The 17,566-nt window shown below is 40.6% G+C and overlaps 3 protein-coding genes across 3 annotated transcripts; all 3 read left to right on the forward strand.

Moving 5' to 3' along the window:
• The first annotated feature begins 554 nt into the window (after positions 1-554).
• CSUI_009193 (trna nucleotidyltransferase poly polymerase family protein) lies at positions 555-5,685 on the forward strand. Its single transcript, XM_068069309.1, has 4 exons — positions 555-691; positions 1,341-3,672; positions 4,344-4,409; positions 5,473-5,685. The coding sequence occupies exons 2-4, from the start codon at positions 1,351-1,353 to the stop codon at positions 5,554-5,556; spliced, it is 2,472 nt and encodes an 823-aa protein (XP_067918713.1). The 5' UTR covers positions 555-691; positions 1,341-1,350; the 3' UTR covers positions 5,557-5,685.
• A 186-nt stretch (positions 5,686-5,871) lies between these two features.
• On the forward strand, positions 5,872-7,196 carry CSUI_009194 (uncharacterized protein). Its single transcript, XM_068069310.1, has one exon. It carries the CDS (start codon positions 6,481-6,483, stop codon positions 6,652-6,654), a length of 174 nt encoding a protein of 57 aa, XP_067918714.1. The 5' UTR covers positions 5,872-6,480; the 3' UTR covers positions 6,655-7,196.
• A 1,847-nt stretch (positions 7,197-9,043) lies between these two features.
• Positions 9,044-16,963, forward strand: CSUI_009195 (uncharacterized protein; the record flags this gene model as incomplete). Its single annotated transcript, XM_068069311.1, has 8 exons — positions 9,044-9,048; positions 9,586-9,664; positions 10,965-11,069; positions 12,949-13,173; positions 14,245-14,293; positions 14,832-14,941; positions 15,403-16,489; positions 16,737-16,963. Coding segments are annotated over 8 exons (1,887 nt in total), but the record flags the coding sequence as incomplete, so codon positions are not given.
• Positions 16,964-17,566: the final 603 nt, after the last annotated feature.

Consider the following 17,566-nt stretch of genomic DNA (forward strand, 5'->3'; position numbering starts at 1 on the left):
CTATCTTCAATGCATCTGTCTATCTGGGTACCTCTTGGTCGCTTGCTCTTCTTCTTTCTCGATCTTGCTTTCCAAGTGAAGGACTGGAGAGAGAGAGAGAGAGGGTTCATGTCTCCTATCCATATTTATAGCACAGGACCATCTCCTCTTCCTCCTTCTTTTTCTCTTCTTTTCTGCGGCAGAAGCCTCAAGCTAACTTTCACCTATACCTTTACTACTACTTGTACTCCTCCTACTCCTACACGTCTCTATCTAAAACGGTCTGAAAAGAAACGAATCGTACGTATCTTTATATATAGGGATAGATAAGATACATATGTATGTATAGATATAGAGATGTATGTCTCTGCAGTCATGTCTATGTATGTATACATAGATAGGAGTATATAGACACCTATCTATCTCTCCTATGTATTTGCCTTTATGTATGAATATGTATGTGTATGTATATGTATTTATGCTGAGAGATGATGGAAGGCTTACCTCTACCTGTACCCCTCCCTCTTTGTTTCTTTCTCACTCTTTCTCTTTCTCACTCTTTCTCTTTCTCACTCTTTCTTTCTCTTTTTTGTATAGCGTTGCGAGCGGCTGGGGGGTGGGTTCGCGACAAGCTTTTGAATCGATTCAGCGACGACATCGACGTTGCAGTCGACCACGCGACAGGCGCACACTTCGCTCAAAGTCTCAACAAGTAAAACAATCCCCAAGAAAAAGGAAGAAGAAAGGACAAAAGTGAAGAAAGAAAGAAAGAAAGAGTGAAGGATAGACCAAAGATAGATAACGGCGATGTATTGCAACTGCCGCCTAGACTGATAGGTATATGTATATCTATATGTATAGATGCATGTAATACATATGTAGGCAATATCCATTTCTATCATACATATGTGTATATGTAGATGTGTATGACTGTAGATCGCTTTGTAGGTCTATGTGGCCTTTCTGCTGGCTCTTGAATCAAATCCTTATAATCCACATCGTTCTTCTTTTCCTTCTTCTTCTTCTTAGTCATCTTCTCCTTTTCTTTTTTCTCGCTTCCTTCTTCACTTCCAAATCTCTTCCTTCTCTTTTCTTTCTTTCTCACTTTTTCTTTCCCACTTTTTCTTTCTCACTTTTTCTTTCCCACTCTTTCTTTCTCACTTTTTCTTTCCCACTCTTTCTTTCTCACTTTTTCTTTCTCACTTTTTCTTTCTCACTCTCTCTCTGTCTCTCTCTGTTGGTTTCCCCCGTCATGTCTCTCCCTTCTTTCCTTTCTCTCTCCATCCTTCTCGATTTCTTCTTCTCCATTTTCTTCTTCTTTCTCTCTCCTCTTTTTCTTTCCTTTTGCTCCCTCCGTCTAGATGGCTAGCAATGAAGGGCCTCCCTACGCATGCAATAGGCATCGTCGCCTCTAATCCCGATCAATCGAAGCATTTGGAGACAGCAACCGTCCGCCTTTTGTCTCAGTATCAAGTTGACTTTGTGCATCTCCGCACAGAGTCTTATTCAGCGCATTCTCGCATTCCCGAGGCCGTCGAGTTTGGGTCTCCTGAAGAAGACGCGAGAAGAAGAGACTTCACGCTTAACGCTCTCTTTTACAACCTCCACACCCATCAGATAGAAGACTATACAGAGACAGGTGTCTCCGATCTACAAGAGCGTCTTCTGCGCACGCCTGTTGAGAACTCAGAGGTCATTTTCCTAGATGATCCCTTAAGGGTGCTAAGAGGCATTCGCCTCGCTTCAGTTTTGAATCTTAAGTTGCATCGAAACGTGGTGACGGGGGCTCGAAGGCTTGCCGTTCGGGAGGCCTTGAAAAAGAAGGTCTCTCGAGAAAGAATTGGCATTGAGTTAAAGAAAATCGTGTCAGGAGGAGCAGGGGGGGAGGGGGAGGGGGAGAAGAAGAAGAAGAAAGAAGAAGGAAGAGAGATGAATGAAGAAGAAGAAGAAGGCAAGAGGAATGTTCGTGTAGACGATGAAGATGAGGAGCATGGGAGAACATCGCGAGAGGTCTGTGAAGAGCAAGGACCAACAAGAGAAAGAAGAGAAGAAAAAGAAGAAGAAGAGAAGAAAATGAGAGAGAGAATAAGAAAAGGGTTCAAAGGGACGACTCGAGGATTCGTCTTAATGGTGTATTTAAGAGTCATCAATAGTATCTTCTCTCTTCCTTCTCATATCTCTAAGACGGGAGAAGCTCTCTCCTCCTCCTCTTCTTCTTCTTCTCTCCATAGGGACCAAAAGAAAGGGAAACCCATGAAGAAAGAAAGGAATGAAAAATGTCTTGTCAAACCTGAAGAGGAGGTTAAAGGAGATGAAGAAAATCTCCTTGCCGCCTCCTCATGGTGGAGAGAAAGTCTTCGATCGATCCTTCTTCTAGATCATCTCTTCTCTTCTTCTTCTACTTTAGCTTCGCCGTCTTCTTCTTCTTTTACTTCTGGGCCTTCTGTTTCAAGACTGAAAGAGAATTTCTGGTGTACAGACAGCAGCCTCCTTGAGCTCCCCACCTCTCATGAGATCTCAGAGAAAGAGAAAGAAGAAGAGATGTCTCTTCTTTCTCAAGAGCTAACGAAATCTCTCTTTCTCTCCTCTCCTTCTTCTTCTTCTTGTAAGCATCTTTCTTCACGTCAAGACAACGACCGGCAAGAGGACTCGAGAATGAAGAAAGAAGAGAAAGAAAGAGAGGCGCTTCAAGGTCAAGATGAGGAGAAGAACGAGAAGAAAAAGAAGAGGATGAAGAAAGACAATGAAGATGGCGCGAACAAAGACGAGTCGCAATGGAGAGATCGACTAAGAGCATTTTCCTTGAGTGTTCTTCTTTCTCCTCTTTATCCATACACCTGTCTCAATGAAAAGAAGAAACCTGAGAATCTCCTCTTTTTCATAGTTGTCTCTGCTCTTAAGCTCTCGCGGAAAGATGCAGAAGCGGCTGTATGTATAAATCTCATTGCTTCTCGGTTTCTTCAGTATCTCTTGAAGAGAAGAGAGAAAGAAAAAGCAGAGAGAGAAGACAATCCAGATGGAGAGGAGAAGAAGAACGATGTACCGAGCTCAGAAAAGGAAGAGAAAGATGATGGAAAGAAAGAAAGAGAGAAAGAAGAAAGAGTTGAACTGGGTTTGATCATAAGGGAATCCAAAGGCATGTGGAAAGAGAGTCTTCTTCTTGCTTTGGCTCTCTTAGAGAAACCACCATCGCTACGCCACTCTTCAGGTGTACATACACCATCTCCTCGATCTCTGGATATAAAAGAAAAAGAAGAAGATCAGTCAAGGGTAAAATCTCCTTCTCTTCATCTTTCTTCAAGTCAGGTCAACGGGATATCAGAAGAAGAGAGAGGAGAGAATTCTCTCCATCTTGCAAAACATACGCAGAAACATAAGCTTAGCTCTGCTTCCTCTTCGATAGGCTCTGAAGGGGCTTCTCCTGCGTTGCTTTCTTCTTCTTCTTCTGCTGGATTAGGATGTGAAGAAGATAGAGAAGCGAAGAAGCCCAAGGGCGGAGAGAATGAAGAGAAGGAAAGAAGAGAAGAAGAAGAAGAAGAAGAGAGAGAAGTAGAAAGAGCGTTTTTCGAAGTGATGACAAGAGGGGTGTCTCTTGAAGATTTGAGAGAAGTCGTTCGTTTAAGAAGAAGAATCGAGGAATTCAATCTATCCCATGTAGATACCGCCCTCGCACCTCTCTTAGATGGACACGAGGTAACACAGAAAGAAAAGAAAGAAAGAAAGGTCTACTAGTCTTTCTTTCTTGGTCTCTTCTCTTCTCCTCATTCCTCCCTGCCTGCGTGTCTCTCTTTTTCTCTCTCACTCTCTCACACCCTGTAGTACCTCCTTCTCCGTCATTCTTATACATATAAAGTGTTCCATAGAAATATAGGTGTACAAATATATATATATATATATATAAATGTACATATAGATAGATATACAGATATGGATGGCGTGGAACTATATATATGTGCGGCGTTATGGTGTGTCTGTATATATGTCTGTCTATCTTTCTATCTAAGTCTATGTATATATTCATCTGTCTATATCATTGTATAGGTAGAGATAGGTAGGTGTAGATGTATGCTGAAGAGAGTTCAGCAGAGACATAAAGAGTTAAACCTTCGATCTATTTGTTTGTGTATGTCTCCGTGTCTCTCTGTCTCTCTTTCTTTATCCCTTCTCTCTTTCTCTTCTTACTCAAACACCTTTCTCTCTCTCTCTTCTTGTTCTTCTTCTCTCTTTTCTTCTTTCCTTTCTTTTCATGACTTCTCTGCTTTTTCTTCTCTTCACTCCAGCAAGAAGAAACCTCCTCTTCTTCTTCCTTACCCCTGCTTTCCTCTTTTCTTTCTTTCTTTTTCATCTCTTCCTTTGTGTGTTAGTTGAAAACGAGGTGTCTGAAGAATTTGCCTAAAGGCCCGGCCTTTAAAGAAGTCCTCGATGCGCAAGTACGCAAACCAACACACGAAAAAGAAAAAGAAAGAAAGAAAGAAATGATACGGAGATACATCACAGAGAGATTAATACTAAACACCTAGATATACCTCTGAGACAGTATCCACCTACATATCTATCTATGTATACGTCTGTCTGTCTTTACATACAAGTATGACATATATATATATATACATACATGCATATATATATATATATGCATTTTTTCTCTTTGTATCTCTCTGTCTATCTCTCTATGTCTCTACGTGTTTGGGAGTCTGTAGGAATGTAGTCAGGGGTGGTGTGGATTAGTAAAGAGACAAAGTCTGGGAAGCCTGGCGCTTGGCCGAGAGAGGGAGACAGAGGGACAGAGAGAAATGTGTAGAAGATGGACTGGACCTCGTGTTCTTCTTCCTTTGTCGCTGCTACTGCTTGGATCTCATATGCGCCTCTACGTATCTAAAAGAAGAAGAGAGAGTTAGCTCAGCGAAACACTTAGGCAAAGAGTGGTGGATGGGCGAAGGAACAGATCAAAGAGAGAATAGAGAACAACTCGGGGAGAGAGAGAAATAGGCATTAGATACTAGGCAGATAGGTGTACATACACCTGAGCTATCCTTCCGCTTTGTTGCTGTAAACTTTTCTTCTTCTTCTCACGATGATGAATGTCTCTATCTATAGATATCTGTATCTTTTCATTTTTAAATCTTTTTATATAGATTTCGATCAGCCTAAACGTTTGGATGTTCCTTGTCTTCATCCATCCTTTCTCTCTTGTCTTCTCTCCTTCTTCTTCTTCTTTCTCTCATCGTCTTTCCTACGTTTGTCTGTTTGATCTTTATCATGTGTCCACATGGACGTCTCTCTATCAACTACCATCTGCACGTCAAAACACACGTGCATACATCCATACATATATATATATATATACATACATATATACACATACATACATGTGTTTGTATATATGTATGTATATTAAGCAACATTTTTTCTCCCTGCACAAACGTCTCTCTTTCTTTCTTCTTTCTTTCTTATCTCTTTCCTTGTATGTATGTGTGTTGGATGGGTCTGTAGGTGCGATGGCAGTTGGCGCATCCGGAGGGTTCGGTGGAAGAATTCGAACTCTTTCTATCTCAAGCCTTCCCCAACTATGTATAAAACACACACCTATCTTCTTTCTTTCTTTCTTTGCTCTTTCTCTTTTTCTTTCTCTTTCGTGTCTCCTTTGGAAAGATCAGCAAAAGTCTTTTCCTTCTTCCTTCCTCTAATCATCTCTCTACACGCATCTACATACAGATCTATCTATCTATCTATCTATCTATCTATCTATCTATATATCTATCTATCTATATATCTATCTATCTATCTATCTATCTATCTATCTATCTATCTATCTATATGTACATAGAGCTGTACATCTATACATATATATATATATATATAGATGTCGATGAGGAAGGGGAGGCGAAGGACGGAGGAGATAGATAGGGAGAGATGGATGGTAGTCTAGAGGTTCTATAGGCAATCACGTTGACGGATCGACATGCAACAATGAGATAAGGAGATAAAGTGAAAAGAGATCGATGAATACATAGCTTAAAGATAGATATATAGATAAAGGATAGATAGATGAAAGATGGAAGGATAGAAATCTGGATTACAGAAAGATAAAGAGATAGATTAAAGATAGATAGATAGATTAGCGAGAGGGATATGCTGTGTGAATATAGTAAGGTGGCAAGAGGAGATAGACATGGAGAGCGGCAACTGTTCTCTATTCAAATTTCCTTTCTTTCTCTCTTTCTTTGTCTCACTTCCACATGAAGTGCGTTCGATCATGAAGAAGAAAAGGAAGAGAAGAAAAGAAGATTGACTACTGACTGACCCTCCGTAGTGGCGGTCCCAGCAGCACTACTAGTACTTGTACAGGTACTACCTCTCTCTCTCAGTGCTAGGAGTAAAAGAAAAGAAAGAAAGAAAGAAAGAAAGGAGCAGGCAAGAAAAAGAGGAGCGGAGAAGAAAGAACAACTTTGGGAAGAGAGAGAAGGTAGGAGTCATGGGGGGCAGAAGAGAGAAGGAAAGATGAACGTGTGTCTAAATGCCGACTGCGATTCTCTCGACGGGTGTGTGACCTATCCTGGTGTACATACACCGTGTGCTGCTAGAAGAGAAAACAAGAAGAAGATGAAGAAAAGAAGAAAAGAAAAGAACGACAGAAGTACCACTCCCTCCTCGTCCTCCTCTTTCTCTTCATAAACTTCTCTTGAAGACTTCAAAAGAAAGAAAGAGTGAGAAAGAGAGAAAGAAAGAGAATTCTTCTTTGCGCCAGACAGACATCTTCGCTCTGTTTCTTTGTTTATTTCGTTCTTCTTCTCCCTCCTCATTTTCAACTGAAGAATCTAGAGAGATTTCCTTCCTTCATTCTTCAACAGAGATGACTCGAGAAATAGATCAAGAGGAAGAAAAGAAGTCTCTCTCCCTCTCCATCTATCTATCCATCTATCTATAATCTACCTCTCTCTCTCTCTTTCAATAGACATTTAGAATGGAGTCATACATATCTACACATCTATCAGCCTATAGAGACACCTATGTCTTTCCTCTATCTTTAATCTATCTATCTTCAATCTATCTACCTTTAATCTATCTATCTTAATATCTGTAATGTATCTGTCTCGTTACCTGTGTATGTGTGTCGGTAGTTATTTATGTCTATCCCGAAGAGAGAGATTCTGCGAGAAGCTTTTTGATGAAATGTAAAGAAGATATTCTCCCACCTCGTTTAATCTTCTTGCCCTTGCTTGTCTCTTTAACTTGAGAATCAGAGAAAATTCTTCTCTCTTTTCTTTCTCGGTTTGCAAAGAAGAAGATCGACTTTCTCTTTAACCGAGGGGAAGAAGAAAAGAAGAGGAGGAAGCTTTCAAGAAAGGAATGTCTCGTGCCTCTTCTTCTTCTTTTTCTTCCTTAGTGAAGGACACGAAAGAAACGAAAGAGAAGAGACTTTTGCTTCTCTCTCTTCTCCTCCTAATGCTCAGACAGAAATCGGCATAGATAGAGATAGACAAAGATACAAAGATAGATTACAGATAGATAGGGAGGTAGTAGGCACATAGAAACATCGATCAAGAGAGGGAGATAGAAGAAGGTAGATAAATTATAGATAGATAGATAGATTAAAGAGAGATAGATAGATTAAAGATTATGGATAGAGAGATAGATAGACAAAGACGATAAGTAGAGAGGTAGTAGGGATAGATGGAGGGGTGTGTGTGGAGGATGCAGAAGGAGGAGGAGGAGGCTTAAGGAATCGGAAAAAGACCGGCATCCATCACTTCTCTCTCTCTTTCTTTTTCTTTCTTTCTTGATTTGGGCGTGAGGGAAAGAGAAGAACACGAGTGCTCTCTGTCTTTCTTTCTCTCCTTTTCTAAAAAGTCTCTCGGGCTTTGGTGTGTCTTGCCGCAACAAGACGGAGAGAGTGTGGAGCCCTTCCTTTTTCTTCTTCTTCGTTCTATCAATCGGTGATCTATCTCTGTATCTATCTATCCATCTATCTATATAGATATATAGATGTATCTACCTTTGTTTAGTATATCTAGATAGACCTGTAGATAGATGCAACGCGACGCGAGCTTGTATGCTTATGAATGAAGTCTATGTTTCAGCTTCTCTACATGTACGTACGTGTCAAAAGTCTGAGGATCTCTTCTTCTTCTTGTTGATCTTCTTTTCTTTATGCTTTCGAGTTAAATTCCTTCTTTCTTTCTCTTCCTTTTTTCTAAGCACGTGGGAAGGGGGTGTGAATTCGATCTCTCTCTGCTTTCGAGAAAGATAAGGCAATCGACAAGCCTTGATCAAGGAGGAGGAAAGTTAGGAAGTACCTAAACAGCGATCTATTTTCCGACTTTCCTCTCTCTCTCTCATTCTCTTTATCTCCCTCTACTCTCTATCTATCTAACTTTAATCTATCTATCTCCTTTTCCACATCATTCTCTATCTCCTCATGAGAGAGAGAGAGGTATTGGAAGGCGATTTGACGTAGATACAGAGTCAGTTGATTAAAGAGGTGAAAGATCAAAGATAGCTGAAAGATAACTAGATCCATCAAGACCGATATCCCCTTCCTTGACTCTCTCTATCTTATCTTTTACATCCCACTCTCCATAAAGACGAGCTTTTTCTTCTTAGAAGAATTTCTTCTTCTTCTCCTCGAAGCATTCTCCTTTTCTCTCTCTTCATGTGCAAGCAAGCAAACAAGGGAAAGCTAGCAAGTAAGAAGGAGAGAAAAAGAAGGAAAAGAGAGATTGGATCTACCTGCAGTCGGTTCGTCTCTCTTCACCCTCTGTGCTATTCATCTTCTATCTATCTTTCTATCTCGAGTCTATCTATCTATCTTTAATCTATCTATCTATCTCTCTTTAATTTCTCTATCTATTTAGCTGATACGGGGGGTGTCTGGTGTATGTACGGTAATGAGGGGAGAAGCAGCAAGAATGAAAAGAAAAAAGAAAGGGAAGACTCATCGAAGAAGAGGAAGGAAGAAAGAATAGACGAAGAAGAAGAAGAGTAAACCGTTCATTCTTCCTCTTCTTTCGCGTTTCTACTCGCCCCTTCCTTCCTTCTTTCTTTCCTTCCTTGTCAGCGGAAGATGGCGTGAGGAAAGAGAGAAAGTTTCCTAACGTTCTTTCTTTAGGGCATCAGTTTGTATGAGACTTTTCTTCTCTCATTCTTCTTACAATGTCGCTAGATGAAAACGTAACTCTCCCTCTCTTTTCTTTTTTGTCTCTCTCTGTCTGGGGGATTTGTCTCTCTTACGTCTTGACATCATGAGACACTACTCTCTTTCTTTCTTTCTTCATACAACAGGAGAGAGAGACGGAATTTTAAAGATGATGCGATGCTAGTAGGTAAGAAGAAAGAGGAGAGATAAATCTTCACTCCTTTTCTTTTTCTTACTTCAGCTTTCCCATGCTCTCTCCCTCTTCCTGAGAGATCTGTCTCTTCGCCCCTCTTTCTTGTCCTCTTTCTTTGTTTCTTACGTTCGTTCATCTCTCCCTTCAAGTTCTCGATCTATCTGAATCTTTCTTTCTTTCTTGCTTTCTCTCTCTGTCTCTTTGTGGAGTCTGACCATGATGAGAATTCTGTGAGTCTGAGAGAAAAAAGAAGATCGGTCTTTCTTCTACTCCCCAGGCTACTTCTACTGCTAGGAGAACGGGAAAGAAAACACACAACTGAAGAAGAAGAAGAAAGAGGAGATAAGAATGAGAAGGTGAATGAGGGGAAGAGGGAGAGAAAGAGAAAGAAAGAGAGATCTACCCGGGGAGACCGTGCTTGTTCTCTCTGTTCGGGTGTATGTACACCGGAAAAGAGAGAGAGAAAGAGAGCGAGACAAGTGTCAGTTGTTTGTTTCTTCCTTTGTTTCTTTGCATGCTACTCTTCTTCCTTCGGCACTGTGGCTGTGGCTGGCTGTGCTTTTTTCTTTTCTTTTCTGCGTGCATGTCCCACATAGGGCTTCTAGAGCTGCAAGCTACGCCAAAGACGAAAGAAAGATAGACAAGCCGACGACGACGAAAAGAGAAGAAACCCAGTAAGAAGAAGGAGAAAAAGAAGAAGAAGAAAGAGAAATGTTATGTCTCTTTCTTCCTCGAAGATGAGGAGGAAGAGGCCGAAGAAAAGAACAAGGAGAAAATGAGGTAGAAGAAGAAAAAGAAAGAAGAACGAAAGCAGTTGTCTTCTTTCTTTCTTTCTTTCTTCTTCTTTCGCTCTTTCTTTCATCTCTTGCTGAGAGTGTTTCTTTTCAGAAAGAAAACTTGAGCACGAGAGCAGTTAAGCCCCTTGAGAAAGAAGGAAAGAAGAGTAGCAAGCACATGCTATGTACTCCTCACACTTCTACCAATTACTTCTCTCTCTTCGCCTCGAGATTAATCTTCTTCTTCTTTTCTTTTCTTTTTTTTCTTTTCTTGATAGAAGAGAGAGAGAGAAACGGTTTGTCTACCGTCACAGAGAATGAGGGGAAAAATCCACATCGTCGTTTGTCTTTACCTCCCTAGCAGATCTCTAAGAAGTCTCGAGTCTCCCTCCACCTTCTTATCTTCTTATTTCCCTATCTATATCTCTTCTTTCTTTCTTTTTTCCTTCTTTTAACTCATAGATCTTTCATCTATAGTATTTACACTAGCTTCGTCTTCTTTCTTTTCTCTATGCATGGAGAGCAACTAGGCAGATCTGTAAATACAAGATACATGAAATTTCTCGAGCTGTCAAGAAGAAACAGAATGTCTGAATCTCTCGAAGTGGAAGAAGATACTTTTTCTTAAAGAAGAGAAAAAAGAACAAGAAGAAGAAGAAAGGGGAGAAGAAAGATCGCCATACTCCCAGCTTTCCCAGTCTCTCTCTCTCTGTCCGCTCAATCCATCAAGACCAAGAAAGAAAGAAAGAAAGAAGTTTGAAGGAATTTTCACGTGAAGTTGCTCTTTTCTTTCATTCCTTTCTGATCTCTCCTAGACTCCTAAACTTTCATAGACATGTGGAGTCAGACTCCTCCTTCTACTTCTTCCTCTTACCGTCAGAAAAGTAGCGAAGCGCCGGGAAGAAGAGAAGATGAAGAAGAACAAGAGGAGGAACGACTTCCCCAGTCTTTCTTTTCATCCACATCTCCTTCCTCGAAAAATCTAGTAAGCTCATCCATTCACTGACCTCCTATCCAATCCATCCCTCTTTCTCTTTCCTTCTGCTAGGAGAGAAACACACCGACAAGGACAATACCTCGAAGCCTACCAACACGCAGGGGGGGTGTACGTACACTCGAAAAGAGAGGGGAGAGAGAGGGATAGAGATAAATCCCCTCTCTGCTGCCGTCTCATTTCGTCAAATACATAGGGATAAACGTAGCTACATACATACCTACATAGGTGTACAGATAGGTATATCTATATATCCATGTATCTGTATGTGTAAATGTATACATGTAGGGCGGCTACTGGGGGATATGAGAGATTGAAGGCTTGACGTGAGATAGAAGGAGAGAAAGAAAAAAGAAAGAAAGAACGAGCGAAGAGAAGTTCTTTCTTTTTCTTCAGGAGATCATCTATCTCTTCTTCAACTGATGACGGGAATATTTCTTTCTTTCTTTTTTCTCTCTCTTCTTCTTCTTGTCTATTGGATGGGAATTCTTGTCAAGCAGAAGACTTCTATACCGTCAGTGACTTGTTCTCTTCTTTCTCTTCGATTTCACATAGAAAAGAAGAGAAAGACGTTTCGCGATGTATAGCGCTCACTTACCGGGGGTCGTAGAAACAGAAAGAAAAGCAATGGTACCGTGAAGAAGATTAACACTCCTTTCATTCTCTCTCTCTCTCTTTCTCTCTCTCTCTTTCTCTTCTTCTTCTGTCCGTGCTGATTTATCCCCTCATTCTTTATCACTGCCCTGACACCTGTTCTTTTAAAAGAACAAGAAAGAAAGAAAGAAAGAAAGGAAAGAAAGGAGAAGAAAAGAGTCTGCAAAAGATGACGAGCGTAGACAGAAGGAAGAAAGGATATGTGGAGGCGTATGTATTGAACGTAAACCCGGACGAAGAAGATACACGCGATTCTGCTGTACATACACCGCATCATCACACAGAGGGTCTCACCCCCTATCCTCTCTTTCTGTTTCTAGATGGATTCCAAGATAGCTTTAGAAAATTTTCCAGAGAGATAACGTATAGATCGACAGCTCATTAGATAGACAAAGCGTTCTTTCTCTCTCCACGAGGATTGATCTCTTCTCTCAAATGGTAAAGTTGCAATACTGAGATAAACCCTTGCTCTCAGTCTTATCTTTCATATGCGAAGAAATGTCTGAACTTGGGCTTTTCACAATGAGAAAGAGGAAGATGAGGTGTACAGACACCTCGTCCATGTTATACTGAATAGAAGTGGGGAGAGACCTTTGCTCCCTCTTTCACACTCTCTCTAGTCTTGACGGCGTTCTTCGAATGACTTTCTTCATCTTCGCTAGCATAGACTGCATGCATCCATTCACCTACATAAATATGGATATATACATATCTATAGACCTACCATCTAATTCCATACATACAGACATCTTGACGTGTATGCAACGAGGCTCACATGCCTCTTCTTTCTTTTGGTCTTCTCCCTGCATTTTTATCCTCCACGTGGACTTCTATCTACCCATCTATCTCAACCTCTCTCTCTCTATATATATAGATCTATAGATATGTGAGTAGATGTACACGAGAGCTTCATCCTTATCTCACCCGTACACATGCGCATGCATGCACGGACATACTTTTTAGCCAGGAGTGCCTAGTCGTATCTCTCTTATCTGACTTTCCATGGAACAAAGAAACACGAAGAGGAATCTGCTTGAAGCAAAGACCACGAAAGAGAGAGAGAAAGATACACATATGTATATATACACATATATATCTGCGTATATATATGTATATATATATATATATACATATAGAGAGAGAGAGAGACAATGGTTACCCTCTTTAGCGGTCGTACTCCCTAGTGAAGTTTTCCTTGTCGTCTTTATTTTGACAGAAGAGATCGAACAGTTCTCAACAAGAAGAGTCTCTAGAGAAATCTCCTTCTTCTTCTTTTTCTTCTTCGTCATCTCGCATGCATAATGAAGGAGAAGGAGATGTTCTCGATTCTCTTCTTTCTCTTTCGAATAAAACGAAGAATTTGAATTGTTTCAGTAGATGCTCGAGCACAAGACTGAAGAAAAGCAAATTCAATGATTTCTCTTCTTCTTCTCCTCCACCTGTAAGTGCTCTACCCAGCTGCTGTCTATACACTCCACTGGGTGTACGTACACCTCAATCACTATAAGAAGACTTGCCTCTCTCTGTCGTACCTATACACAAAGAAACTCGCCACAGATTTCTCACATCCAATAAGATCTGTTCATCCCTCCTTCAGTCCCTAGCTGCTGATCTATCTACCTACTTATCTATCTATCTATCTTTAATCTATCTCTTTCTCTCTTTAGATGTTTATCTCAGCAGGTTGGTAGATAGATAGGTAGACAGCGCCTTCTGAGGGGCCTTTTCTAAGGAGGAAATCGAATTTTTGAGAGATAGATATCGAAGCTTTAGTTTCTTTTTCCCAAGAAGAAACTGAATCTATGATGAGAACAAGAAAGAGAAGAAGAGAAGGAGAAGCAGCTAGCCCACCAGGATGAAGATGAGAAAGAATTTCCTTCTTTTCTGTGGATATTTGTTCTATGAAGACTCTATTTAAGAATAAAAATGAAGAAGAAGCAAATAGCGAAATCTATCATCTATCTGTTTCAAATCCTCTCGGTCTGTTCATTACTCTTCCATCTGCTTTGATCCTTCACAGTTAGATCACTGTATCCCAGCCTACGTAGAGAAAGACTTCTTGAAGGAAATCGAAGTAAAGGACTTCCACAGCTGTGAGTTAATAAGAAAAACTAGCAAAGAAAGAAAGAGTGAGAAAGAAGAGAAGAAACACCTCGTCAGTAGCTTTGTAAGGACTTGTTCCTTTCTGAGTGTATGAACGATAAGCAGGAGATCGTGAAGATGTATGATATACATCACTAATGGAAGTAAGGTTTTTCCGGTGTATGTACAGCAGCCGATCCGAAGTGCGAGAGGAGGTGAAGAGACTGAGAACGAAGGGACTAAAAGATATGAAGAATCTTCTTCTTCTTTTTCTTCTTTTTCATCATTGAAGCAAGATGATCAATCAAGAAGAAGAACCCCTATAGGTATTTCTCGATCTATCTTTCTTTAATCTATCTTTCATTCTTCTGTAATCTATCTATCTTTTTCGCGTGTGTGTGAATAATTTTCTTCTCTTTCTTTCCTACAGAAAAGCGAGAGAGAAAGCAGCACGATTGTCTTTGCTCTGGAAAGTCGAGGTAGAGAACACTTCATTCAATTACAGAAAGACAGATCCCGATCACACACATTCGAAATCTCGCCTGCAGTCCCCATGTCTCACTCAATCACTTGAATAGAAAGCTGTACACATACAGCCAGGTGTATATACACTTGAAGAAGATAAGGGCTTCTACATGCGTACAGATATGCGATGAATCGACACGTACACATAAATACAAACAGGAATAGAGACATATAGACGAATGCATGTATACGGAGATAGAGAGAGACACACGCAGATAGAGACAAAGAGATATAAAGATGCTGCTCTCTCTGTCTATAGGTGTTAATTTCTCTCACGCTCTCTCTCTCTCATTCAATCAGACGTGTGAAAGTGTCGGTCGCTCCTTTGATACTGATAGGATCAATCCACCTTTCCTGTATTGGTAGAGAAAAGAAGAAGAGGAGAGACGAGTTAAAAAGACCCTCCACTGAGATAGAGACAACTTCCTCTTCTTCTTCTGTTTCCTCTCCATGTGGATTTCTTTCTTTCTTTCCTTTCTTAATCTCCCTAAGGAGGTCTAGCAGGAGGAAGATCTTCTTCTTCTTCTTCAACTCCTACCGCAGGACAGAGTGTAGGTTTAAGTCCTTCGCCTTTTAATCGGAGACCAACGCCTCAGCAAAAGGTAAAAGAAATGAAAAAGAAAGAAAGAAAGAAAGAATAAATAAATGAAAAAGAAAGAAATAGAAAAGAAAGAAAGAAAGATCTGCTCCCCTCTGTACAGTCTGGGATACAGAGATAGAGCTTCGTCGCTAGTGTTGTCTTTCATACTCTCTCTCTCTCGATATGCTGCGTTAATATCTATGTCTGCGTATGTAGATATCTATATATCTTTGAATATATATGTATGAATATGAATAGATATATATATATATATATATGACGAAATTTAGGTTTCTGCTTTCTAGGAAAGAAAATGAGAGATTCTATCCTTATGACTACTACATACGAGGTGGTCCAAGAGCTTTTCTTTTACCTTTTACTTTCCCAAAGAAAACGAAGGAACGGCTCTTTGCTGGAGCGCCTCTTTCTTTTTTATCTCCCTATACCCATGTGTGACACCTCTCTTTCTTTCTTTCTTTGCAGAGTGTTGCAGATAGTCAATTAGATATAGTCGATTCTTTAATTCACGAACTGACAACCCCTTTGCCACCTCGGACTCCTCCTTCTTCTTCTTCTCGTTCTCCTATTATAGCCAATTCCTCATCTACAGATCATGTCAACCCTTCTCCTGTCTCTTCTTCTTCTTCGTCGTCTTCTTCTTTATCAAGAAAAGAAGATTCTTCTTCATCTTGTTCAACTTTAGTATCCCTTAAGACCGCTACAAACCACACAAGCTCCCCTCCACCCCCTCGTCCATTCTCTTCTTCATCTTCTTCTCATCTTCTTTCTCCTTCTCCGCGAGGCAATCCGCCTCCTCTATCTTTTCACGAGGGAGATCAAGAGACCGCTGAGAGAAGTGTGAAGCTTCTCAAGTCCGAGCAGAGCCACCGAAACACCCCCTCTGGAGTTCTTTCTTTATCTTCTTCAAGACCTGTCTCTTCTGCTTCTTCTTCTTCTTCTCTTAGTAGAGCAGGTGTACGTACACCCCCTCAATCGATACTGAAGAAGGAGAATTCCTTCTTATCTTCTCATGGAGAAGCACCGACAAAAGACCCCCTTTCATTCTCTTCCAGTCAAACCCACACCCTCCTAGGGAACAGAGAAGATGAAGTGAAAGAAAAAGATCGCAAAAATGAAGCTCTGAAAAGTAGAACACCCTCAATACACTATACGCCGCTGGGGGTGAAAAGCAGAGAGGAAGAAGAAGAAGAGAAAGAGAAGAAATCTTCTTTGATCGCTGCAGGGACACCTCCTGCGAATGATCTTCATCCTTCTCCTATATCATCTCTTCTTCTTCTCTCTTCTCCTTCTTCTTCTTTGCGTAGAAGAGGTGTAGAAAATGCATGTGAGACAAGAGAAGAAGAGGGCCAAGGCGGAGACAATCGAGATAAGAGACCATCGACGATTCTCCCTTTCGATGACGACGACCTCGACTTTCTATTGCCAGACGGGACAAGACAAGAAGAAGAAGAAAAAAGAAAAGAAAAGAAAGGAACCCCTCCCCATACCAAGCAAAATCTCCAAAGAAATGCAAAACATGAAATTGAAGAAGAAAAAGGAAGAGAAAGAAGTAAGAAAGAGAACTTAAGGTCTCTTCAGCACGTTAAAATACTTAGCTCTCTCTTTATCTATCTATGATCTATCTCCTTTTAGTCTATCTATTTATCTACCTGTCTTTAATCTATCTCTTTATCCCTTCTCATCCTTCATACAGTCGCTGTATTTCTTTTTCCTCTTTGTCTTTCTTTAACTTTCTCTTCCTGTCCTTCGTTATGTCCGCTACTTGCAGTTTCTTTTTCTTTTCTTTTCTTCTGTAGATTCCTCCCCAACTGAGAGAAGAGGGAGCTGCAGTGGTCTCGCACTTCTAAGTGAAAAGAAGAAGAAAAGCTCTCCTGAGAGAGAAGGAGAAGATCGCCAAGGAGAACAAGAAGAGACCGAAAGAAAGAGATTTACTCCAGGCTCCTCTTCAGCAAGACGGGTGTCGCAGGCATCAAGAGTTTCTTCTTCTTCTTCCCGTCAAAGCCATAGTCATATAAAGCTTCAGGTAGACACGAAAGAATTCCCTATCTACAGCTCATACATCAAAGTGCCTTTACGTTATCTTGTCATATACACCCATACGCCGAGGAGGCATATATATATATATATAGAGAGAGAGATCGACAGAGATAATAGTTTTATATAGAGATGTAGATGTGTATGAATGTCTTTGTCTATCTGGTGATAGATAAAGAAGATGTTTACGTCTTCCCGGAAAGCCTTAGTGCCTACGTCAGTACCAACTACTACGGCGTTTGATCGAGTCTTTTCTCCCCCTTCTATTTTAAGAGAGAAGAACAGTGAAGGAAAACTTCTTCGTTCAAGTCTAGAGAGAGGGAGAGAGACAGAGACAGCAAGGAGACAAGGAAAGGAGAGCTAGAAGAAGAAGATGAAGAAGAAATAAGCCACCTTGACGCCTGTGTATCTATATATGATGTATCTCTCTATATACAACTCTCTCGCTCTCTGTCTGTTGATCTTTCTGTAAGATATGTGTAAAGCGCAAGGATCTCTCTCTTTCTCTCTATAGAAAACGCGTAACTACGAAAGATACGTAACAGAAAGAAAGGAAGATCTGAAATCTTCCTCTTCTTTTCCTGTCTTTCTC

This window comes from Cystoisospora suis (assembly GCF_002600585.1).
Source record: "Cystoisospora suis strain Wien I chromosome Unknown contig_5396, whole genome shotgun sequence".
In the NCBI taxonomy this organism is placed as follows: Eukaryota; Apicomplexa; class Conoidasida; order Eucoccidiorida; family Sarcocystidae; genus Cystoisospora; species Cystoisospora suis.